The 27,713-nt window shown below is 37.9% G+C and overlaps 1 protein-coding gene across 1 annotated transcript; it reads right to left on the bottom strand.

The window, feature by feature from the left end:
- Window positions 1-140: 140 nt before the first annotated feature.
- LOC130914347 (uncharacterized) lies at window positions 141-22,257 on the bottom strand. Its single transcript, XM_057833445.1, has 10 exons — window positions 21,956-22,257; window positions 21,738-21,871; window positions 13,261-13,495; window positions 8,221-8,324; window positions 6,971-7,031; window positions 3,735-4,189; window positions 3,037-3,183; window positions 1,582-1,683; window positions 1,350-1,466; window positions 141-1,212 (listed from the first exon to the last, which is right to left on the bottom strand). Exons 1-6 carry the CDS (start codon window positions 21,990-21,992, stop codon window positions 4,128-4,130), a joined length of 633 nt encoding a protein of 210 aa, XP_057689428.1. The 5' UTR covers window positions 21,993-22,257; the 3' UTR covers window positions 141-1,212; window positions 1,350-1,466; window positions 1,582-1,683; window positions 3,037-3,183; window positions 3,735-4,127.
- Window positions 22,258-27,713: the final 5,456 nt, after the last annotated feature.

Genomic DNA, 27,713 nt, shown 5'->3' with positions numbered 1-27,713 from the left:
AACCGTTTCAAAATAAGCTCACAAACTCTATGATGCGCTGCGAGCAGGGTTCGAACCTGCGCGGGAAGATCCCATTGGATTTCAAGTCCAACGCCTTAAACCACTCGGCCAAAAAAGGGGCATAGTGGACTGCCTGCGAGGGGGAAGGAGGGGGAAAAGAGGGGGAAGAGGGAAAAAGAAAAGGAGAAAAAAAAGAGGAAATTCTGCACTATTTGCATTTTTTCTTGCTTTATCATCTCAACAATGTTTATAGTCAATTCATCACTAGGTGTTTTGGCACTTTAACAGTCATGTTTCTTTTGGGATTTGAACTCACAACCAACTGATCCAGTGCGGCACATTAGACCTACCAGTGCTTGTACGACCAAAACAATGTGTGTGTACATATACGTAAATGTAGATGGCCCTTACATAATATATCCTCTCATCTTTTCAAAAAGTTTAATTATCTGCAAGATTATTTTATGTTTGAATGATTATTAGGTATGTCTTCTCAATGAAAATAAATTCAGAATAAAACAAATTACCAAGGAGAAAACAGTTAATAATAACATGACCACATAGTAAGGACAGCAATTCTTTTTATTTTTTGCATGAATATTCATAATATATATTATATTATATTATAGTATTAAAAAATAAAATATAAAAGATACCGAAGTGCAAATGAATGTGTGCAAACAGGATGTGACAAATAAAGTTACGAATATTGGTGACACCTACTACTGCAAATTCCTCCTCCAGTCATCCATATAAATAAAAGAGAGCAAAGTACAAATGAATGTGTGCAAAAAGGATGTGACGAACAAAGTCACAAATATTGGTGAAGAGCTTGCTGTACTGGAGGAGCATTGTTAAATAGAGGAGGATGCTGCGCTGGAGGAGCATGTGTAAATGGAGGATAATGGGCAAACTGAGAGTGCAGAAATAGATGATAAAATGAAGGATACTGGGACGGAGGAGATGGCCCGTACTGTGGAGGGTACAACACACAGGTTCCTTCTAGGATGCCAGAGTGCGCTGGCGGAGGAAAGCTTCTCCTTCATGGTTTTCAGGCTCTTCAAAAGTCATGACTTAATGTGCGTGTTGCACAGGGGCAGCCGGGAGTGTGTTCACTGGAGGAGAGGCTCTTTGGCCAGGTGCAGCTGTTTGGGAAGTACATTGCCTTGCAGCAGCATGTCCCTGTCCTTCCTCTTATCCCTCCTAAGCAGCCTACAGGACAAACATACATGCATAATATCATACAAAGTTGTTTATATTAAGTTATTCTACATTTTCCTTGCATGTGTTTTTTTTAGGTTAAATCATTATAAATTGTCATGACTGCTTGCAAATGAAATAACACATACCATTAAGAGACAGCCTGTTGTGTGCTTGCTCAAACTCTTCGACAAGTGTGAGGCAAACACTCACTGACTCTGTTGACTTCAGGGTCTTAGGCTGCTTGGCCGTGAGTCATGTAGAGTCTGTAAGAGACAAAGATAACATAATTTGAATTGAACACTTTTCACGGAGACATACACTCCCTCTTATTCAATGATTTGTATTGAATAAAGATGATAGCAAATTGTGGTCAAGCACCTTTCTGCCACCTGCAATCCAGGAGCAGAGCCACTCAGCTACCTGGATGCTCTCCATGGTCCTGCTGAAACCCATGCCTTTGTTCTAGCCTTCTGGGGGTATCTAATGAGTGAAAGAGACATCGAAATGTTTTATTTGGTTTTCCGGACCAGGACCCTGGCCTGTACTATAAAAGAAGTAAAAGGAATCACTATTCAATATATCTTTATGCAACCAATGAGCAGGAGGTGATGAATACTGCATTGAAGCGTAAAAGTAAGCTGTCCACCGACTGTCATGGTATTGACATGTTTCTTGTCAAAAAAGTTATACATAGCATAGCAACGCCCTTCACCTATATTTGTAATTTATCGTTTCGATCGGGTTGTTCCCAAACCAAATGAAAATTGCTAAAGTAATTCCAATACACAAAAATGACAGTAAACACAAATGACAGACCGATATCACTATTACCACAATTTTCTAAAATCTTGAAAAAACTATTTACCTAATAAACGCACTAATAAACGAAGTGATGTCATATCTTGATGATAGTGCACTCCACACTTTGTACTGTTCCTTAGTGCTCCCATATTTCACCTATTGTATTGAAGTGTGGGGAAACCGTTATAAATCCACCATCAACTCATTAGTCATACTGCAGAAACAAGCAGCACGAATTATACATAAGGTCGGATTCTTGATCACACTCATCATTTGTTTGCTCATTCTAAAACTATAAAAAAAAAATCAAAAAAAAAATCAAAGATCTTGTCAACTATCATACAGCTATAATGTTATTTAAAGCATATAATAAATTACTGCCATATAATATACAAAACCTTTTTCAGGTTCGTGAGAGTGTGTATAGTTTGCGAGGCTCTGGAGATTTTATGTCACCGAGATTTTGAACTACTCACAAACGTTTTTGTGTGTCTGTATGTGGAGTGAAACTTTGGAACAATTTAGACAATCAATTCAAGCATTGTCAAAATTGTTGTATAAAAATATGGTCTGGCAGTAGTATCCCACAAAGTAAAGATGTTGGACAATGTGATCGGGGTGGGATAAAATAAGTTGTTTCTTCTTCCCACTCCCTTTCGAGTACAAATAATTTGTTAAATTATAAAGTATTTCTGTTTCCTGTGCATGCTCAAAATAAAAAAGCATCATTTCATCATCATTTGTCCCATGGAATGTACATATAATTATGGCAGGGTGGCAACCCTGGTCCTCGAGAGCCGCAATCCAGCTTGTTTTCCATGTCTCCCTCCTCCAACACACCTGAACCAAATTATCAGGATTGTTATCAGGCAACTGCAGAGCTTGCAGATGAGCTGATCATTTAATTCAGGTGTGTTAAAGGAGGGAGACATGGGAAACAAGCTGGATTGCGGCTCTCGAGGACCAGGGTTGGCCACCCCTGAATTATGGTGTACAAACTAGTGACTATTTTGTACCTTGAAGCAAATGTACCTGGAACAAAAGTGCGCTGGTGTCGGTGAAAGCCGTTTTCCATTTCTTGGACCCTGGCTGTTTACCAATTGAAAAATGGAATTGGCCCCGGGCATATTTGAAGCAGATGTCCTTCCAGTAGCTACTCGGCTTCCATGTTTTTGTCATCTGTAAAAATTAAATAAAGAGCAGGACAGGTTCATGTAAAATTTTACATTCCAATATTAAAAATAATTTTAAGAAGTGCCTTTTTTTAACCACATGCTTAGACTTTATGGACACCCAAAGTTGACTTTTTAATTATAGTACTATGTATACAATGAACTCTAAAGTGTTTATGTATCATTTATTTAAAAATTGTGATATAGAAGATGAATGAATTAATATACAAGACCCCTTAAAGAACTTGGAGAAAAACACATACGAGTCTAGAGATTATATTCTTTAAGACGTGTCTCTTTTTACCGTATGCTTAGACGATACTATATAATGTGTTAATGCATTATTTTTTTAAATTGTGAGATTCAATATTAATGAATGAATATACGAGACCTCTTTGAAGAACTTGGAGAAAACATACGAGACTAGAGAATGTTTTTAGCGATCTGATTGTTTCGATCGTCCATACACGACAACAGGGCGGAAAACTAAATAGTCATTGTTTTATCTCGCGGTTTTCCATTCGTCTTGCATGTTTTGTTGCCTTTATTTTCACTTACCTTTCTCCGATTGTTTCTTCATTGCGGCGGAAAACATGGCTGACACGCGAAGCCTCCTCCTCCACGTCACTGTGCGCCGGCTTGCTACATCCGGGTCTTTTTCTTCATCCGGGTCTTTTTCGTTCGGAAGTGTTCGGACCTTCGTTCGGAAGTGTTCGGACCTACGTTCGGACCTTTTGTTATGTCGCCGTTCGGACCTTTTGTTATTTGTTCGGACCTGTTCGGAAATGTTAGGACCTTAAAGCAGCCCAACTGCTAGCGGGTGGGTGCTGAAGATGCCTCGGAAGGTCTATTTACGCAATAATGCGGCCATGAAGCCGAATCAAGCAAATATTTAATCAATCAAACCTCGATAATTACCTCAACAGTTATTCATGGTGGAATTGACGGTTTTCATATCATGAGGATCCAACGGTGCTTTTTTCCCCATCTTCTTGGCGTTTCCAGAGTTTTGGCTGTAAAGAGGAAAGATTTCAGTCATTCACAGGAAAGAATGTTGGATTTATTGCTGCCATAACTGATTGCTGATCAAATCAATCGGCAAATCATTTAAGAGTTGATGAATAGTTTAGAGATATCGTTGATCAAAAAAGAAAAATGGTTAGAAAGGTGTTTTTGAGCACCTTAACAGTAGTTGCTTTCTTATTTATTCAAATGTAAATTTCATTATTTCATTGTTTAAAAAAAAAAAAAAAAAAAAGAGAAAAAAACAGGATGCTTGGAATTCTTTTTTTAAATTTCTATTACTTTCGATTGTATTCTAAATATAAAAAGGAAAAAAAATTGTGCATGTAATTGAAAAATGTATACTCTATTTCAAATGGCCTTTTAAATAATCATTTGTATTTTTCATATTATTTCTTCAATTCGCTTTAAAAAGTCTTATTATGGAGAATATTCATATTTATTTTTATTACTATTTTTAAATAAAAATGAAAAAAACAATTTTTCGTATTTTTAAATATTGTTTTTACATTTTTGTGTTTATTCTTTTTTATTATTTATATTAAAAAGAAAAACAACGTCCTTAAATATTCTTTGTATATTTTTTTTTTTACAAATACTTTAATTTTAAATTGAATTCGAGAAATTGAAAATAATCTTTTAATTAAAAAAATATATATTAATGGAAAATATTCTTATTTTTACATTTTCTATTATTGGTTTTAAATAAATTATTTTATTAATTTGCATTTTAACCCTTTAACACCTAAGCCTATTTTGGCCGAATTTGCATGCATTTGATGTTGCCTTTATATTTCAAAGTAAAGATTATTCACAATGGCCAAGTTGGGTCCCTTTTTTAAGGACACCTTGAACTTCATGTCCAAACTGTTGTTTTCTTCACTGACCAATTATAATCCACATTTTGGACACAAAAAGACAAAAAAATCCCAAAATATTTTTTCAAAATTTGTAATGTTGATGTCCCATTGACAACCAAACATGCTCGACCAAACGTTTTGAAGCCTGATAATATTTATTCTACTTGTTAGGATAAACATTCAATAGAAAAAAATAAGATTGTGTTGAATTGTCAAACATAAAACTATTCAAACAGCAAGTATAGTCATAGGCGTTTTTGGCCTTTACACATACTATGGTCAAAACGGGTTATATACAGTGCAAAATAGTGAGAGAGAAAAAATATATATATCATCAAACACAAAAAGGGTTTGTAGGATATCTCTTTGGGAAGTTAGGTATTATACCCATCACCTTATCTGAAGTATTTACGTACATGCAACCAAGCTTCTCGAACACTCATCTTTATAAAATTTTCTTGAAGAAAAATATATATAACATTGAAAAAAAGTATTTAAAAAAATATTGACAAGTAGTTCAGTTCAATTCAAATTTTTCTGGCATACGACCCAATAAAGTTTTTTTTTTTTTTTTTGCTCACTCAATAAAGCTTCTGCATGAACAGGTCACGGAGCTGCGTCACACACAACGTCACACAGCCTACTCCGTCCCGTTTGCGCGCTGCTGTCAGCCTGTCACTTCTACTCGTAGAAACGCCGACTCATCCCAGGAAAACAACGGCAAATACGGCTCATCTTCTTCTTTGAGTTAATGAAATAATGCATTAGCTTGCGCTAAATTTAGTTCTAGATTCATTCTGCACGTTTCAAAGTCGCTCGCTCAAACTGGCCGTTGTTTGCTTCAGCATGCCTCCTTTTCCTTAGTTGGCGCCTCGCTCGGAAATGTATTATTTTATTTTGTCAACAAATGTCCACATTCGGTTCGTCCTTCTTGACATCACAACAACTGTTGGGATATGTAGTCTTTTGTGCTTCTTTTGGTTTTGAAAAAGGACAAGAAATGATGGAAATATGGAGAGATACATGGTCCATGCAGCGTTTTAATGCATATTTATGAGTGCAATAAAACTATAAAACTCAAATGACAATATCTCCCGTTTTTCTTGGTCGATTGACTTCAAATAAAAACTGGTGTGGACATCAACTTTCGTACTTTCAAATGAGACCAACCAGCGGCACGTGGGTGACGTAATTGCAGCGTGACGAAGCTTCTAAGACGACATGGGTAAACGCGTCGCTGCCGACACGTTCGGTGTTAAAGGGTTAAATTAAAAAAAAGCACAGAAACCAAAATTTTCTTTGTATTTTTCTTTAAATGTTCTTATTTTTACATTTTGTATTATTTTCAATTCAATTATTTTAGCATGTTAATCAAAAATGCAAAAAAAAAAAAAAATATATATGTTTTTAAGTATTCGTATTTTTACATTTTTGAATTATTCTTTTCATTTTTATTAATTAGCATTTTAAATAAAACAACACTATTCTTTGTATTTTTTTTTATTTTCTTATTTTATTTTTTTACATTTTTGTATTATTCTTTTTGATGAAATTATTTTTAACATGTGAAGTCAAAAACGCAAAAAAAAAAGCTTTGTATTTTGAAAAATATTTTTGTTTTCAATTGTATTCAATATTTTAAATAATTTTAAATCACTTTAAAAAATTCGATCCGTCGAATTTTTTTTATCCTGTACTTTTTTCTAACGAATCCTCTCATAGAAAATACTCTTATTTTTTAAATTACTATTATATACAGTATTTTTTTTACAATTACAACAAAATTTTGGTTTTCCTTTTTTTTTTTTTTTTTTTTTTTTTTTTTTTACTGAAAATAATAATAATAAAAATAAAATCATTGTTTGTGACAGCCTGTGTGTGATCTGAGAAAGAAAATAATAAAATACAAGCCTGAGTTGATCCAACGACTGGAACCAGTCTTTTTTTCTTGTCGGAACGTACTAATCCCACACTATTAGAAATTGACACAGAAAACAAAAAACATACATTTAAACACATTCAGTTTTTCCAAAATATTACACTACCACAAATTTATACATCTATTGCTGTCAATGTTGAAGTAATAGCATCTTTTCTCGTATTTACTGTTTGACTGTTCGTATTACTCTTAACACACCCGATATAAAATAAAGAGCATTTATATCATAGTCTAAGGAAAACAAGCAGAATATATTTTACATAGGGCATAAGAGATACATGACGCCTTCTGATCACGGAAGTCCAATGCGTGCGTCATGCAGCTGACTGAGCAAGATTGACGCTGACGAGGCAAGACATCTACAAGCCCACGTCTGCACCACCAACTCCCGCAATCAGCTCTTCCTTACAGTCCAGAACAAATGGCGGGACACCTGGTCTTGACAACGAACATCTGATAAAGAGGAACCGAGGACCGAGAAGTGAACACTCCACACTCACGTGGCGCTAAGGTAGCAAAATCCACAACCCTCGTTGCCCTCACAACAGTAACTCCCAAATCCTCTTGTCCAATCCACAAACAATAATCCCAAACACACCCTTCTTCCTGCCCACAGCCCGCCCCGCGAGAGCCTTCAAAAAGACTAAATGTTTAACTTTTTCTCGGGGATCTTTTGGTGACTTGTGATATGGTGACCCTGGAACCAGTCTGCCTCCTCGCTTGAGTCTGTTGCTGTTTTACCTTGCCGTTTGATCTCTGTCGACCTGAACAAACTGTCAACTTGTGTTTCGAAGCCTTTTATCCAGCTTTCAAAATGGAGTTAGTACAAGGGGTTAAGACAGAGGAGGGCAAACCGGTCCTCGAGGGCTGCAGTGGGTCTTTGTTCCAACTGATTGAGCACTGATAGTTTAACCAATGAGGTTTCAGCACCTGACTGCAATCAACTGGTTGCCAATGGAAGACACCAGATTGGTGAAAGGCTGTCCTCGTGATGGGTTGGAACATAGTCCCGCACCCACTGCGGCCCTTTGAGGAATAGTATGCCCAACCCTGGGTTAAGACTGAGGTGAACGTGCGGAGTTTGAGCTTTTGGCTGGGTTGTCGGAGTTCCGCCGGCATGGGTCGTTGGAGCTGCGCCAGCGCAGTTCGGCTGGCGTGATTACGGCATTCCGGCTAAAAGGTCAGATTACTTTAATGTTCACAAAATAAATATTTTACTTACATAAAACCCCATTGAGACGACCAGCAGAATCGTCAATGCGACAGAAACAGCGACGATCATTTCAGGATTTTTTGAGGGGCTTCTGATGGGAAAACCAGGGCAATCTAAAAAAAGGAAACAATAATTAATTAATTAATTAATAGGAAGTAACGTCACAAAATCTAAATTAGTATATTTGTCAGCAAGACTGAGGGGATTGAGGCAGCGGACAAGAGCAAAGGAACACCTGGGCAGCATAGTCACCTGAGGGACTGTGACAAGGGATGCAGAAAAGCTTAGACGAGAACTAAAACACAGGGAAACAAGATGTTAGGAACCCCCAAAAAAATAAAAATAAAATCTAGTCTCTCCACAAGATGGCGACAAAGGATAAGCGATATGATGATATATCGCAAAACCGTTTTGTGGAAAAAGTGAGAAAAAAAACACAAGCAGTGTGAGGAGTCAAAACATGATTCAAACTGATAATGCATAAATTAAAACATAGCTTGCGGAAATTAATAAATCATGAGTAGAGTTGTCCGATAATATCGGATAGCCGATAAAATCGGCCGATAAAAGCATTTTAAAAATGATATCGGCCAGGGCTGCAACTAACTATTCCCGTAATCGAATCATCGGGCGATTCATTAAACGATTAATCGGATAAAGGTCACTTTTTTTTTTCAATTTCCTTCACATTAACTCATTCACTCCCAGCCATTTTCACCAGAGCAAGGCCCTTCGCTCCTGGCAGTGATTGGCTGATTAGAAATTAAGTGTTAACGAGCAGTTGGACAGGTGTACCTAATAAAGTGGCCGGTGAGTGTATTATATATATATATATATATATATATATTAGTATTGCACCGATACAATTTTTTGGCCCCGATACCGATACCTGGCTGTGCAGTATCGGCCGATACCGATACCATACCAATTATATATATATATATATTTTTTTTTTTCTCCAGAGAGCTACATACTTGGATGTGAAATCATTGCTATCAAGGCTTTGTCAGGCTGTTGCTTACCTTTGCAAAATAGGAAAAAGTACACTAAACCCTAGTAGACAATAGTTGAATAAACCTTCCACTCTCAAAGGCCAAAATAGTGCTAAATTTGTGAAATTAATAAAACATGTATAATACTAGCCCAACAGTAAGAAAGTAAAAATAAATTCATAATAATAAACTCTGAATGAACTGAATAAACTTTTTTAAACCTCTCAAAGTCCAAACAGTGCAACTTTCATGAAATTATTGTCACATTCTGCTGCTGGTTAGATTGTGTTTTGTTGCTGGGCGTGGGGGCATGGCACTTGAATCCAATGCAGGCTCATCAACGCAGCATTTAAGCACGGGTGATCTCAGAGAAGGCTGCCGAGATATTTGCCTTGCTGATCGCCATTTGACATCTGGCACAATAATCTCGCTACATTTGCTTGTTATGCCCCTGCATTGGGTTTTTCTGTTAGTGTGCTGCTCTCGTTTGTAACCGCTGCCTATCGTCTTAGTTTGTCCGTCGACCTGCTGTCACGGACTCCTTTTGTTATTTCTACTGTCCCACGATCGCGTGTTATTTTTTGTTTGCAATCATTAAACCCTTTTATGTATCCCCCGCTTGTTGTCTGCTTCGAGGTTCAACCTTGTTTCCGCATTTGCGGACGCTAACAATTATAAGTAATAATAATTGACCACAGCATCCCGTCTCTCCTTTTTTTCGGGAGGTGGGAGTCCCTTATTTCTATTTCTGAAAGGTGGCAACAATACTTTGGAAACACTTCCCAAATTACTGCGGCATTTCTTTCAGTAAAAGACAATAAAAGTAAAGTAGACGAAGTGAACTGACCAGAGATGGTTGCTCCGGTCCAGCGGCCTTCTTCCTCTGGATAGCAGTCCTGCTCTTGCAGGCTCAAACTCGTTGTGTTCGTTCACGTTTCGTCTTCAAATGTTTTATCAAGTTCGAGGTATTGAAACTGGCCGATTTAACTCCACATCCTTAAACTTTCAGGCCGCAAATCTTGCATGCAGCCATTGATTTTAATCGACGGGATTTCTATTTAACCATATTTCCTGGTTTGTTTTTCGTCCATATGAAAAAGCCCCCTTTTGATTGGTCAGGAGTGGCTATTGGCCCGCTCTCATTGGTCTGGAGCAGGCCAATAGCGATAGCTGCTTGGTGTTCACGTGTCATCACACAACACAGAGACAGAGTGTAGTGAGCGCCAGGAGGAGAAAAAGGCTTCGGTCAAATGTTATAATAATGGACCGGTAAATGGTATCGGCGCCGTCTTTGTTGGTACTCGCCGATACCGATACCACCATTTCGGGCCGGATCGGCGCCCCCTGCCGATACTAGTATCGGTATCGGTGCATCTTTAATATATATATATAAATTAGGGCTGTCAAACGATTAAATTTTTTAATCGAGTTAATTACAGCTTAAAAATTAATTAATCGTAATTAATCGCAATTAATCGCAATTCAAACCATCTATAAAATATGCCATATTTTTCTGTAAATTATATATATATTCTATAAAATACATTGTTGGAATGGAAAGATAAGACACAAGATGGATATATACATTCAACATACGGTACATAAGGACTGTAGTGGGCATTTCACTCTACTGTCATTTAAATCTGTCTACGCTGTCCTCACTCCGAAGCGTCTACATTTTCCAAAGCTAGACAACTAGTGAACGACGCCTTAATAATTAGACTTCTTCCTTTTTCATCTGATTTATTAATAAAATGGCCTCAAACCATTGTCCTCTTTAGACCGTCGTAAAACTACAAAATAAAAGTACACAAGCATTGCATTAGCAACAACGTTAGCTTAGCACGCTATACAGGTTCACTAAACATAAACAAAAAGCGTCTCATACAAAAAATATAACATTTCGCTTACTAACATAATATGTACATTCTTTACAACAACCATACTTACGGACAAATCTTGTCCAAGGATCATATAAGCACAACATTATCAGCCCGAGACGTCGTGCGGCCATAATGAAGAAAGAAAAGAAGAAAATAATAAACCATGTCGCAAAGCGACCACAAGAGTTCGCTGTTGGACAGCGCAAAAAGCCTTGCTGTAAAACTTACCAAAAGGCAGAATACTTTCTGAGCAGGACATGTGCGTTAATTGCGTCAAATATTTTAACGTGATTAATTTAAAAAATTAATTACCGCGCGTTAACGCGATAATTTTGATAGCCCTAATATAAATATGTGTGTGTGTACACATATAAATAATGTATAACAAAAATATTTTCGTTATAGTCATCGTTGACGAAAACAACACTGATAGGCACCTTTTCCATGACTTCATTTACCTTCATTTTCGTTTATTTTCACAAAATGTTTTTTTTTGGAAAACCTTGAAGTTGTTACATTTATCATTATTAAAGCATCCAGTTGGGCATCACAATACAAATAGCCATAAAATACGTCTGCATATATCGGTATCTGTTTGATATCGGTATTTGGTTTAGGGAGTTGGACAATATCGGTTATCGGGTAAAACGTTATTATCTGACAACTCTAATCATGAGGTAGGTCAATGAGCATAGCAACTATTACATTGGGAAAGAAGCAGACACAATCAAGTGTTGCATTCAAAACAATGGGAGGAAGCAGTTTGTAACAAAACAAGAGGAAATGGGATAAAAATATCATATGTACAGAGATGGTTAAATTGAAAAATACAACAAAAATTGAGGAAAAAAGTCAAAAAGTAATTAGTAATAATTATCAATCATAATAAATTCATAAAAACTAAAGAAAAAATAAGTATATATTTGAAAATACAAATGTTCAATACAAAAGGGCTACGTTCATACTACAGGTCTTAATGCACGAATCCGATTTTTTCGTGTTTTTCCGACTCGAGTGAGGCATTAACTTGACGGTCTGAACGTGACAAGTCGCATAGAACTGGACCATTTCAAATCCGATCTGGGTCACTTTCGTATGTGGTTCAAATCCGATCTGGGGCACATTTTTCCAGACTGTCGCGGCGGGCTGTACGGTCCACTCTCCCAAATCAGATTTCATGCAGCAATTACGTCATCAAATAGCGAGAGAGACGCATACCATAGTGGTGCCGCTGTGCGTTATTAGCGTCTAGCTTGCAGTGAACACGGCTTTTGGGGAAGGGCTGGGCTTGACAACAGTCATAAAAAATAAAAATGGGTTGAGGATAAGCCTGAGAATGCTCAGTTTTCTCTCTGCTCCACGTGAGCAATATTTCAACATTGCCTACACGGCCGAGGTCGGGGCAAACTGCCCGTATGTGTGTGTGACGTGCACGGACCGTGCGTGCATGCTATCGATCCATATAAACTTTGAATATAAGCCTAAACGGGGATTATTTATGTCTGTTATTTGTGTCCTCCTTTTGAAAAGCAAAATATGATATCCCTGGAATGACGGATGACGTGTGTCATTTGTTTTGATGCTTCTGCGCATGCGGGTCGACTTGCTCAGCGCGTGTCGGACTGCGAATTAGTGCGCATGCGTAATACTTGAATGGTCTCAATGGACAAAGGCAGTCTGAACGGGCACGCCAAAAAAACGGATATGACAAAAAAATCGGATTCGTGCATTAAGTATGAACGTAGCCAAGGAGGAATTCAGTATTTCAATATTTTTCAGGTTTTAAATTTCTTCATCTAATTTCTTTACTTTTTTTTTTTATTTAAATTTATTTCGTCAATTTCTAATATTTTCTTCCATTTCTTTTTTTTGGGGGTAAATATCGTTCATTGATTTTTTTAAACTCTGGATTTCCTAATTTTTTACATTTTTTTTTTAATGATTAAATTTTTTCTGTACAATTCAGACATCAAGGGAATAACTCTGAAATGCTAACGTTAAAAAACAGCATCCACTTGGCTTGTTGATAGTTGAATCATTGGCTGCCATTAACGACGACAGACGTCCATCGTCGTCAACGGCAGCGAATTCATTAACATCCCATCCCCCTTAGTTTCCCGCATCTCCGCTCATTTACCGATTTGTTCATCCGGCGAGAAAACGACGACTCGTACCCGACAGCAGGAGTCGCACCGACTCCATCAAGATGACCTCCCCGACGGGCGCCTGCAGTTTGCAGACGTACTCTCCCTGGTCTCCGCAAGTGACGTTGGGCAGCAGGAGTTCGCGGGTTTCGTTCCGCAGCGCCACCTCCCGCTTCAGATTGGCCCAGTGCACAAGCCGTCCATCAGGGTAGCTGATCAGCAGGCCTCGGCGCTGCGGCTCCGGCGAATCGGGAAACATCTGCATCTGTCACATCCACGCGGTAGAGCGCACTGCAGTGGCTTGTTTTCATGTACTGTGTTTTTCAGACTATATATCGCACAAAAAAAAAGCATGAAAACGAAGCATGTTGGTTTTTGCCAGGAAATGTATTTCATGAAATTCAACCCAAAGTACATATATTTGATTTTGAGGGTATCTTAAAGTGACGAATAGATTTGGGTAGGGGTGTAACGGTACACAAAAATCTTTTGAGGTCACGGTTCGGTTCATTTTCGGTACAGTGAGAAAACAAAATGCAAAATATAAATGTGCTAGTTGTTTATTACACACTTTTGTGCTTTCAACAAAAGGAAAATAAGATACAAAGCTAGAATTCTGCTCAAAAAGTAAATAAAACAATTAAATTTGCCTTTCAGACCCCGCGTATTGGTCAGCTTTCTTTCTAAAAGAAAGAAGAAAAAAGAAGTCCTGTACTTAAGAGAAAAGCAATCCCAATGACAAAGATTTTAACATTTATTTTACAAATTCAATGCCTCAATGAATCTTTTTTTTTTTCTTCTTATGAACGGTTTTCAAAAGCTTTATTGAAGAATTTTCTCAAAGTTAAAGCGCCACACAGAAATGAATCAATTTAAATGTGTAAGCAGTATCTGTGTATTATTCTTATTATCTAATTACAGGTGTTTCAGCTCATTTCAATATATTTTATTTAAATGGGATATTATTGATTTTTACGGCTGTCAAAATTATCGCTTTTTATTATTATAATTTTTAAAATTAATCACGTTAAAATATTTGACGCAATTAACGCACATGCCCCACTCAAACATTAAGATGACAGCACAGTGAAATGTGTACTTGTTGTGTTTTTGGGAGTTTTGTCGCCCTCTGCTGGCGCTTGGGTGTGACTGATTTTATAGGCTTCAGCACCCATGAGCATTGTGTAAGAAATTACTGGCATCAACAATGGCGGGCTTCTAGTTTATTTTTTGATTGAAAATTTAACAAATTTTATTAAAACGAAAACTAAGAGGGGTTTTAATATAAAATTTCTATAACTTGCACTAACATTTATCTTTAAAGAACTACAAGTCTTTCTATCCATGGATCGCTTGAACAGAATGTTACAGTTTTGGTATGACACCGTGACTGTGCTCTTCTGCTTTCAGTATCAAAGAGCAAATTGTCCCAGACAGTCATGTGAGCGGTAAATAGAGAACAACATGTCATTTTGGTCAAGATGTCCCTTTTATGATTTCACATATCCATCGCTTAGCAGTATTAGTCTTTGTCAGCAACGCTACAGACGCAAATAGGACAAAAAAACATTGTAGTGAGTCTGGCAGAGTTCCTGAGCAAAGCGCTTACATATATAGATTGTAGAGCTGGGAATCTTTGGGCACCTAACGATTCGATTACGATTACGATTCAGAAGCTCCGATTCGATTATAAAACGATTATTGATGCACCCCCCTCCCTTTTTTATTTATTTATTTATTTTTAAATGTTTTGTACATTAGTTCCAAAATTGTTCAAAAATCCTCTCAGGCTAAACCAAACTACTATTTCAGTATCAAGTTAACGTATAGCAGTAAACAAATATACAAAAAATAACAGTAAATAAAAAACTCCAGTCCCCATTCTGTAACAGCAGCTTTAAACTACATTCAATTAATTTAATGTTGTGAATCAACTGTTAAAGTTGTTAAAATTGCTCCCGTTATTCCATAATTTCCCTTTTGTCTACATTCGACATGTGAAAGTTTTAAAACTATTTTAAAGATAGATTCAAGTCATTATTTTACCCATTTAGGAGTATTTTAGATAAAAAGTTAATTAGGTTTGCTTGGAAGGTTCGCTACAACAGCCTTGCAGGGAAGTGTACTGCTTTAAGATGGCGGCCGTTATTAACGCCAGCATCTAGCTTTTTGTAGGTGTGCTGCTCACGCTACCGAATCTATATTGCATCTAGTCCTATATAAATTATATCTACCGTAACATTATTTGGATGTACTTTGTAGCAGCTTTTTGGCAGCAGTCAGGTATGTTGTTGTGGTTTTTTTATCTCGTGGCATGAGTTGAGCTAGAGCCGTGAGTTGAGCATTGGCATTACCCGAGGGGCCGGGTAATGAGAAGCATGATGTTTAGCTACTCGCTGCGTTCTTCCTCGTTGCGCCCCGAAAACCGCGCAGCGCGCTGAGTGTGTTGTACTTCCGCTTTACTTGGCATATTTCAATAATCGGAATTTGGATGTTTGTGAATCGTTCTCGAATCTTCCACGGCCGAATCGCGAATAATCTAAATTTTGCACACCTCTAATAGATTGACATTTAATTCTATTTATTTATTTATTTTTGACAGTAGTGGAATGGAATTACCATAATTTCCCGAATATAAGGCGCACCCGTGTATAATGCGCACCCCAAATTTACTTGTAAAATCTAGGGAAAATTACTGTACCCGTTTATAATGCGCACCGTAATTTTAGCACCAATAAATAGAAGACGACAAGAAAACAGAGCTCGTGTGCAGATACAGAAATTTCATTTTACTGACTGGTGAAACACAGCACAAGCGTAGCATATTGGTAGTTCAAAACATTACCATAAACTGACAATATTTACCATAATAATATGTAGGGCTGTCAAAATTATCGCGTTAACGGGCGTTAATTAATTTTTCAAATGAATCACGTTTAAGTATTTGACGCATTTAACGCACATGCCCCGCTCAAACAGATTAAAATTACAGTAGTGTCATGTCCATTTGTTACTTGTGTTTATTGTCGCCCTCTGCTGGCGCTTGGGTGCGACTGATTTTATGGGTTGTTCAGCACCCTGAGCATTGTGTAATTATTACAGCTGTCAAAATTATCGCGTTAACGGGCGGTAATTAATTTTTTTAATTAATCACATTAAAATATTTGACGCAATTAACGCACATGGCCCACTCAGATTAAAATGACAGAAGTGTAATGTCCGCTTGTTACTTGTTTTTTGTTATTTGGCGCCCTCTGCTGGCGCTTGGGTCCAAATTATTTTATGGGTTTGGGGAGTGAGCATGGTGTAATGACATCAACAATGGCGAGCTACTAGTTTATTTTTTGATTGAAAATTTTACAAATTTTAATAAAACGAAAACATTAAGAGGGGTTTTAATATAAAATTTCTATAACTTGTACTAACATTTATCTTCTAAGAACTACAAGTCTTTCTATCCATGGATCGCTTTAAGAGAATGTTAATAATGTTAATGCCATCTTGTTGATTTATTGTTAAAATAAACATATACAGTACTTATGTACCGTATGTTGAATGTATATATCCGTCTTGTGTCTTATCTTTCCATTCCAACAATAATTTACAGACAAATATGGCATATTTTATAGATGCTTTGAATTGCGATTAATTGCGATTAATTAATTTTTAAGCTGTAATTAACGCAATTAAAAATTTAACCGTTTGACAGCCCTAGTAATTATTAGAGCTGAAACGAATACTCGAGCAACTCGAGTAACTCGAGTTTAAAAACTGATCCGAGTAATTTTATTCACCTCGAGTAATCGTTTATTTTGACAGCTCTAAGCATCACGTTTTGCTCCGACTACTTTTAATGCGGGACAACGCGCTGATGCGTAGAGGAAGAAGAAGAAAAAAAAAAAACTTACTGCAGCCGACAGCCGCTACAAACGACGCCGACGTTGCTTAAAACTAGCCCGCATGATGCGACTGTGGTAGCAGGTAGCGTCTGATGCGTCTCATAGAGATCACATGTACGTTGAACTAGATGCAAAATGACAGAGTCAGTGGCGTTAGTAAACAGCCGCCATCTTAAAGCAGTAGAGCGCTAAGCGCTAATAAAGAGCGCTAAGCGCTAATAAATAAGATTAACGTTACTGTCGCTACTAGCTCACGTAACGTTAGCCCTGCGGAGGGCTAGGTTTCAATTAATTATGACCACTGTCGATGCGTGGCTAACGTGTCTTACATACAGGCTTTAACATAACATAGCATTGTGGAGTGATGAGGGTGTAAAATAAAAACTTAATCATGCTAAATATCCATTTTAGCTCAGTAGTCTTTGCTGGATAAACAACAAGTAGCACTGGTCCCTTATGTTCTCCAATACAGCCTGTATCATACATTTATTTTGAACACAGCAAAAACTCAAAATCCTATCAGGACTTACAGTTTAGACTAACTTAAAACTTAACTAGAACTTAAAAATAGCTTGACACAAAAAGGAATTCAATTGAAACACGTAGCTTTCAAGTGATGTGTGTTATCAAGCGTAATGGCATTTTTAGGTAAGAAATATATTTTTTTTTATAAGATCTAAAAGTTTTTTGAGTGAAAGCAGTGAATTAGTCTTTTCTTTTCATTGTAGTTACATCTGAGATGCAATTGTTGGCTGTTTTCAACAATGTACATCGAAAATAAAGACAATGATTGACTGAAAATGGTTCAATATTAGATGAAATGTCTTGTTTTCGCATGTATATTTATAATTGCTCTTCACCTAAAAATATATGTTTTATCCGATTACTCGATTAATCGATAGAATTTTCAGTCGATTACTCGATTATTTAAAATGTTGGATAGCTGCAGCCTTATTTCAAATAATAATTTTTGTGTGGATTTTTTTGTCTTTTTTGTGTAAATATCGTTCAGACTTGTTATGTTTGTGCTAATTATTTCTTCAGTTACTGTGCCAGTTGTTTCATTACTTGCTCGGAATGCTATTTAGTTTGTCATGTGAACATTTCAGTTTTGGTACGACACCGTGACTGTGCATGACATTTTAGTTAATGACCAGCTATTATTTGTGAACATAAGCTTGCTCTTCTGCTTTCAGTATCAAAGAGCAAATTGTCCCTCTCTCATGTGAGCGGTAAATAGAGAACAACATGTCATTTTGGTCAAGATGTCCCTTTTATGATTTCACATATCTGTCGCTTAGCAGTATTAGTCTTTGTCAGCAACGCTAAAGACGCAAATAAGACAAAAAAAACATTATAGTGAGTCTGGCAGAGTTCCTGTAAATGGTTTAAAATGGAATTTGTTGTTTGTAGTTTCTTGTTTGCTATAAAAGGAATGTGGTTTAACATAAAGTGGTACTTTTTACTTTTACTTCACAACATTTTACAGCAGGTATCTGTTCTCTTTTTTGCGTTACACGTTACTTTTTCTTTTTTTTTCCTCATTGCGAATTGATAGTTTTGTTTTCATAGCACCGGCGCAATCGATAAGCCCCGATAAACAATCGATAAACTGAGCACTAGAGGTAGCAACACACAAGCACAAGCAAGATTGGCCGGGGAACAAGATATTCAATCAAAATAGGGCTGCAGCTATCGATTATTTTAGTAGTCGATTAATCGATGAACTACTTAGTTCAAATAATCGAGTAATCGGATAAGGAACATAAAAAATTAAAATACCTTAGCTGAGCCTCAAACGGTATAGAAAATAAAAAAATAAATAAAAATCTAGGTACAACAAAAGAACAATTGGCTAACTTACATTGTAAAAGTCCGCTAGCTTAAATGCTATAAAAATACAAACTTTTTTTTAATTTTATTTTTTTATCCAATGCTCTAAACAAATGGTTCAGACACATATTCCTACAAAAATTGGCTAAATATACCTTTAAACTAAATTACGAATGCATGAACAAAAACATTAGCTCAAACAAAAACTCAGCTTATGTTGGTCTTAACAGGGAGCAAATGGATTCAGCCATGTGAATGAGGCAGACTACAGGGCAGTATATCCACCTAAATCAATCAAACTAAAGGCAAACACTTTCAAAACAAACCATTACAACGCCACTTTAATTAAACGAATACTCGAAGCGGGAAAATTTAATTCGAATATTTTTTTCTAATCGAATACTCGAGTTAATCGATTAGTCGTTGCAGCACTAAATCAAAACCTACCACACTCTTGTACAGTAGGTGGCGGTATGCACCTGATAGTTGCTGGCAATCCGCCATTAAACAAAGTTTGGGAGTTGTTGAGATGTTAAACTTCTTTTTATAGTGCAGTCAATTTTATTGCTTGTTTTTTTCCATTCTGCACAGTTTAAGTGACACTGAACAGTCAATTAATTTTCTGTTTCTTTTTTTGAATATTGACACATAACTCTTTCTTTCCCAGGGTTACGATGTACTGGACTTAAGCGATTTTTCGACTTTAAGACGCGGGAGTCTGGTCCGACATTTTGTCCCCAGTTTTTTTTTTGTCGCGTAAACAGTACCTTATTGTACCTTACAGTATGTTATTTTTACTTTATTAATATAGCATGTTCTGTTCTCACTAAACGTGAAATTGTTCAGCTTAACAGAGACTAAACAACTGTGGTTTTTGAAGCTCTTTACTTCCTTCACTTTTGAGAATTTGTAAAGCATATGTACACTTATGTTAAAAATGACACACATTTTAACTAGGGCTGTCAAAATTATCGCGTTAACGGGCGGTAATTAACTTTTAAAAATGAATCACGTTAAAATATTTGACACAATTAACGCACATGCCCCGCTCAAACAGATTAAAATGACAGCACAGTGCAATGCAAAGTTATTACTTGTGTTTTTGGGAGTTTTGTCGCCCTCTGCTGGCGCTTGGGTGCGACTGATTTTATGGGCTTAAGCACCCATGAGCATTGTGTAATTATTGACATCAACAATGGCGGGCTACTAGTTTATTTTTTGATTGAAAATTTTACAAATTCTATGAAAACATTAACAGGGGTTTTAATATGAAATTTCTATAACTTGTACTAACATTTAACTTTTAAGAACTACAAGTCTATCCATGGATCGCTTTAACAGAATGTTAATGTTAATGCCATCTTGATGATTCATTGTTAAAATAAACAAATACAGTACTTATGTACCGTATGTTGAATGTATATATCCATCTTGTGTCATATCTTTCCATTCCAACAATAATTTTCAGAAAAATATGGCATCCTTTATAGATGGTTTGAATTGCGATTAATTACGATTAACTTATACATTTTTAATCGTTTGACAGCCCTAATTTTAACAATAAAACACTTGACACAAAACAATTGGAGTTGAAAAGTCCATCTAGTCTGATCAATATGTAAATGTACTAAATTAGCCTAGTTTACCTAACATGTCCGCTGGCTTAAATGCTAGGAATGCTAATGTATTTAAAATTCCCATCGCAAATCACTCACACGTAACTCCAGAAATTTTAGCTGTAAACTTAATTTCATATGCATACAAATATATATTAGCTGAAACAACTTACAGCTTTATGTAGGCCAAACCAGAGTGCACCTGTCCTTTATCCATGTCAGACGGGAGTCTGCTCCTCAGTCATATGGTGACAGTCCAGCCAGACCCAACGCTGCCACATGAGGACAGTGTATCCTCCATTATTAAACATAACACAATACTTTTGGACTTTTTGGATAGTTATTTTGGGGTACTTAAAGGGTCCATTCAGGCTTACGTGGAAATTCGGTTTGCGTCGCCAGCGTAGGAACGGAACTCGTTCTTAACCCAAGGACTACCTGTATATACGTAATATATACGTATGTTACATTTTTGCATCGGGAGAAATTACTTTTACTTTTTACTTGTGAAGTAAATTTAAAAGCAAGTGCTTTGTACTTTTACTTCAGCAATGTTTTTCTTAAATACTTGTACTTTTACTTAAGTATTTGTGTATTTATAGTGGTTTTTACTTTCACTTTTAATTTATTTTTAAGTTAGGCAGCTTCGGTCTTCCATAGAATTGAAACAAACACAATACTTGCACAGAAAGCGGTTTTTTTCTTCGCTGCAGGGCAGTGAAAAGTGCACAAATGCATTAATTTTTTTCTTACTGCGCAACTTTTCGTATTTTATGGAGTGGGGGAGATAACACAGCCGTGCAAAGAGTTTTGCTGGTGTCAGCGAGACCGTGACTAGTTTTGTTGTTGTGCTTTTAGCCTAGCAAAGAAATAACCACTTTTACAGTATTTCAAAGGAAATGAAACGTAAAGATGGCGCATTTCTCAACTTTTGCTCTGCCTTGACGTGTACAACCGTTCATTTAAAGTGGACGCGCGCAGTTAAAATGCCAGTTTTTAAATCGAAAATACGATTTGCAGCGGTTATCATAAATACGACATTACGTAAACGCAGCATTGGTCTTTAGTAGGATTGAAAATACACTAGTGTGCACTTCACGTCCAAATCTTCCACTTGTTAAAAACAACTTCACATACATGTAGCACTTGTTTTGTTTACCTTGTACCAGGCCAGATACATATACTGCACTCCCGCTTTACCCTGCGTTATGCAGGGGACTGAACAGTCTGCTCCAACAACTGACTCCACAGTATAAAGCTTCTGACCGACTTTGTCAGTTAAAACTGCGCCACCTTATTAAAAAAAGAGACGTGTGCAAATATAAGTGCAGGGGCGTGGCACGAAGGAATATCGGAAGATACGTTAAAAATACTCACCTAGAAGTACAAAGATGGTGAGGCGAAGGGTTCTCATGTTTACAACATGTTGGTTTATCCACGTCTAAAGGCTCAAACACACCAGCAACTAACCAGTCAACTAACCTAAACCGAACCAGCAACCAGACCCGGCCGCATGGGCGGGCATTAGGGGGTCGTGCCCGCCCTGAGGGACGGCCGTGCCCGCCCTAGCTTTATTAAACTGTACTGTGTAATGTTGTTTTTTTAAATCTTCCACAAAAACATACACACACGGAGAGGATGAAACAGGATATTCCAGTGTTTTTCAACCGATTGTGCCGCCGCTGTGAGAGATCGTCTGGTGTGCCGCGAGAAATTATCCAATGTCGCTTTTTTTTAAACATCGTCGGGAAAAGTTACAGTAGGAAGGAAGGAGTAGGCAACAAGTTCTCGGTTGTGTGCAGATGAGTCGTGTTGCGTTCAATAGTTGCTCGGATTGCACCTTGCTCTACGCAACAATGTGGACCCAAGCACGTCTACTGTCCATTATTTGACTTTTCAAGTGTCGATATACACAAAAGTGTCCTTTCTATTTTATCCATATGTGGCGGCCGTTAATCATCCCTCTTTGTTTTATTCCAACACATTATCGAAGACAGCAAGGTGGGAGATGGCTAGAAATCCGAGCAGTTCTTGAACGCGACACGAGCGGCTATCTGGCGCCATACAAGCTTAAAGAGCATATGACACCAGAAAAAAAGTCTTAAATGGCATTATTATGTGAATTAGAATCATATTTTGAGACGATTCGACTATATACAACAATTTAGCAAAGCGCAGATGACGAGAAATTAGTCTTTTAATCTGCCGGTTAGCCACGCCTACAATTATAGGGCTTTAGCGTCCCCAACGGGTGGATGACGTCAGCGGTAGACTAGGCTCATTGGTTTTACTATTCAGCCCATTGAGGGGGAATTGTTCAGAACGAGGAAAACGCGACGAAGAGAGCTGCAAAATGTCATTGTTTCAGTCTCTCTACTCCCAATATTTTTACAGGATATTCTTTTTATCCAAGTATTTTTCCCCAATAGCTATATAAATGGCTTGAGAAGGACCAGTCAGCCCGTCGAGGGGGAACTATTCACAATGAGGAAAACGCGACGATGAGAGCGGCAAAATGTCATTGTTTCTGTCTCTTTACTTCAATATTTTTACAGGATATTCTTTTTACCCAAGTACTTTCCCCAATTGCTAAATAAATGGCATGGTCATGACAAATAACAATCTTGTGCTAAATGGAATATAAAATAATAAAAATCCATTTATTCAAGACGACATGGCAAAATTACTCCATATTGGTCAAAACAGTCGACTTCACCTTTACTGTCACACCTCCCGAACGATATTTTATGACACCTAAATCGGACATATGTAATTTCCCTTCCCCGGCTTCGGAGAATGTAAACAGACCAGAAGGAGTGACAGCTAGCCGACATGCTAACCCAAACCGAGGGATGTTTCAAAGTCTTCAAAGTGGAAAATCACACATAACTAGCCTGGATTATTTGACATGACGACCCAGTTGTCGAGTTTCTTTGCGGATCGGCAAACCGCCCGGCGGAGAGCAATTTACAGTTCGTTCCCTGGAGGAGGGTGGCTGGAATTGTTGTTCAGCTAACGTGCTAACAGCTAACTGCTAATGAGCATGAGGATAGCTTTTTTCATCCCTATCAATGATCAAACGTAAGTAGTCCTTCATTTAAAGGAATTTAATAGTGTTTACTTTGTAATCACTGTATTCGTATTTGACATAATACAAAACAAGATGTTTACTCACTTCCTTGTAAGTCCAATGGTCCCACAGTAAATATCCACGGTGAATGGGAACCTTTTGAAACTCCAAAAAGGCGCATACGCCTCTCCCGCATACAGAATGATTTTTCTGCAGCCGTTTGGCTGGCGTGATGCAAAAAATAAAAGTATTAATCCGCAAAATCAGCTGAATCCTTCGTCCTCATACACAACAGTACACTGTATAGTGAAGAGAACGTCTTCTACCGTACACGTCACAGCGCCCTCCTCCTCAAAGCAAGACCGAAGCCGGAATTTACTCATTTTCATGGCGCGGGATTCAAAAAACTAAATAAATATAGCGATCGCTTCCACACACATCCAAGCGGTCCATATCATTCAGGGGCATAAAATACCGCGTGTATTATGAAATAAACATGCTTTTTCGTGTCACAAGCACTTTAAACGTAATCTCCAAATGAATGCCTGTCGCTTCAGAACAAGACGATGGACTATTTTTTACGCCTTCGTGAAAACACAGAGAAATGGGCAACTTTTTTGAGGAAAAACTACAAAGGTAAATAGAAAGCCTTGAAAGGCAGTTACTTTGTTGCTAAATCCCAAAAGTCCCAAACTGTGGCGGAGACGTTACTACTACCTGCCTGCAAAGCCATTGTCAGCGAGACGACCAGCCCTGATGTGCTTAAAGACATTGCTCAAGTCCACTGTCTGATACTTTTTCAAGCCTAATAGCTAAACGTTTCACACTGAGTAAGTATAAATACTGCGAAATTATTTTATAATTAAATATACTGTACAGAAAGTAATTTTGGAACATTTTGGTGTGGTGTGCCGCGACATTTTTTCCAACGTAAAAACGTCCCGTGACTCAGAAAAGGTTGAAAACACGGCTCTAGTCATCCTATCTTGACCTGTCGTCATTCAATTCAACCAATGTGAGCAGCGAATGTAGGCAATTTCTAGCCAATCACAGATAAGGGGGGGCGGGCTGAGTAGCCGGCCATTGGGTAATGCGATTGGACAGGGATTGCTCCGGTTACAGAAATGGCGATTTAGCGGCTATACCGTTGCTCATTCAAATTGAAATGGACATCCGTGTTTTTTTTCAAGAAACTAAAGACGAACTCAAGCCATGACAAAGACGCGGCCGAAAGTCAACATGAAGGGATAGCGCTGCCACCTCCTGCAGTTTCACTGACTGACACTATCATCAGAAAATATAACGGGTAAAAACGCCACTGTTACTGCTACATTTTCGTTGAAGAAGTGTGCCCCGCCCCAAAAATTTAATGCCCCCCCCCCCCCCCCCCCCCGTAATTTATTTCTGCAGCCGGGTCTGACTGAAAGCATCCTCTCCTGATATCGTGAGAACCGGGGAGGACAGCGGTTGAAAGTCCGTCTGCAACCCGCCAAGAGTTTACTTAAAGTCGGGTGCAAGCCCGACTCCATCCCGTTTACTTGTAGTGTTAGCCACTAGCGTTAGCCTACCGGGCTTCTGTTTGTTTGGCTTCCTGAAAACCACGTGACTCCATACGTAAGCACACTGTCTGCTTTCTTAAAGGGGAATGAACATAGCCGAACAACAGAGTCAAAGCGGGATGAAAAGACAAAGGCCCTGGACATGACGAAGCTTGATCTGATTACCAGTGGCTCCACCAGGGGGTGGCCACGGCCACCCCTATAAATTGGTTGGCCACCCTACTTGCCAGTATATCGTTAGATTGTTGTAGCATCAGTTATGCATTTCATCCCAAATTAATACATTTATTTTGTTTTGTTAAATGTAGGGCTGTCAAATTTATCGCATTAGTGGGTGGTAATTATTTTTTTAAAATTAATCACGTGAAAATATTTATCGCAATCAAAGCATGCGCAGTACGACTCATTCACGCATTGCCGCAAACCGCCTACAATGGCGTCGTTTTACTTCTATACAGAGATAAGAGGCCGTGTCAAGTGAGTGGAGTAGATAAAAGCGTTCATTGGGCCGTGCTTTTAATTGGCAAAAGCTTTGTCATCTCTCCCACAGCAACTATAAATATTGTGGGAAGCGACGTGAAGAATGACAGGAGTCGATCTTTTTCTTAACACCCTGTAGTGTACCCAACGCAGAGAAGATGTACTGTAGCATTTGCAGCCACCACACACAGTCATGGTTGCACCACTTCCCATCATGCATTGGGGCAGAACAGTTAAGTCGCTACAGTATCATTTACTGAAAGCTCAACAAATACACTAGGTGGCACTATTTAGTCACAATATACAAACTCACATTTATCCTTTAAAAATTACAAGTCTTTCTATCCGTGGATCCCTTTCACAGAAAGAATGTTAATAATGTTAATGCCATCTTGTGGATTTATTGCTATAATAAACAAATACAGTACTTATGTACAGCATGTTGAATGTATATATCCGTCTTGTCTTATCTTTCCATTCCAACAATAATTTAGAGAAAAATATGGCATATTTTAGAGATGGTTTGAATTGCGATTAATTACGATTAAGTCATTATTAAGCTGTGATTAACTCGATTAAAAATTTTAATCGTTTGACAGCCCTAGTTAAATGTACACCTTATGCCTAATATATACAGTACATAACACAATAAAACAGAAATGTTGTGGAACTCAAAATGTTGACTGGACAGTTACGGACTATGCACATTAAATCATTAGTAACATCAAGTATTACACAATACACCAAAGTATATCAGTAGCCGTGTCCTTAAAGTGCCTGTGACACGAAAAAGCATGTTTATTTCATAATACACGCGGTATTTTATGCCCCTGAATGATATGGACCGCTTGGATGTGTGTGGAAGCGATCGCTATATTTATTTAGTTTTTTGAATCCCGCGCCAGGAAAATGAGTGACTTCCGGCTTCGGTCTTGCATTAAGGAGGAGGGCGCTGTGACGTGTACGGTAGAAGACGTCCTCTTCACGCTACAGTGTACTGTTGTGTATGAGGACGAAGGATTCAGCTGATTTTGCGGATTAATACGTTTATTTTTCGCATCACGCCAGCCAAACGGCTGCAGAAAAATCATTCTGTATGAGGGAGAGGCGTATGCGCCTTTTTGGAGTTTCAAAAGGTTCCCATTCACCGTGGATATTTACTGTGGGACCATTGGACTTACGAGGAAGTGAGTAAACATCTTGTTTTGTATTATGTCAAATACGAATACAGCGATTACAAAGTAAACACTACAAACTTCCTTTAAATGAAGGACTACTTACGTTTGATCATTGATAGGTATGTAAAAAGCTCTCCTAATCCATTAGCAGCAGCACGTTAGCTGCGTTAGCTCCAGCCACCATCCTCCGGGGAACAAACTGTAAATTGCTCTCCGCCGGGCGGTTTGCCGATCCGCTAAAACATTCGATAATCGGGTCGTCATGTCAAATAATCCAGGATAGCTATGTGTGATTTTCCGCTTTGAAGACTTTGAAACATCACTCGGTTCGGGTTAGCATGTCGGCTAGCTGTCACGCCTTCTGGTTTGTTTACATTCTCCGAAGCCGGGGAAGGGAAATGACATATGTCCGATTTAGGTGTCATAAAATATCGTTCGGGAGGTGCGACAGTAAAGGTGAAGTCGACAGTTTTGACCATTATGGAGTAATTTTGCCATGTCCTGAATAAATGCATTTTTATTATTTCATATTCCATTCAGCACAAGACTGTTATTTGTCATGACCATGCCATTTATTTAGCAACTGGGGAAAATACTTGGATAAAAAGAGTATCCTGTAAAAATATTGAAGTAAAGAGACAGAAACAATGACATTTTGCCGCTCTCTTCGTCGCGTTTTCCTCGTTGTGAATAGTTCCCCCTCAACGGGCTGACTGGTCCTTCTCAAGCCATTTATATAGCTATTGGGGAAAATTACTTGGGTAAAAAGAATATCCTGTAAAAATATTGGAGTAGAGAGACTGAAACAATGACATTTTGCGGCTTTCTTCGTCGCGTTTTCCTCGTTC

This window comes from Corythoichthys intestinalis, chromosome 4 (genome assembly GCF_030265065.1).
Source record: "Corythoichthys intestinalis isolate RoL2023-P3 chromosome 4, ASM3026506v1, whole genome shotgun sequence".
In the NCBI taxonomy this organism is placed as follows: domain Eukaryota; kingdom Metazoa; phylum Chordata; class Actinopteri; order Syngnathiformes; family Syngnathidae; genus Corythoichthys; species Corythoichthys intestinalis.
The sequence above is the reverse complement of the archived record's forward strand: the minus strand, read 5'-3'. Positions and strand labels throughout refer to the sequence as shown.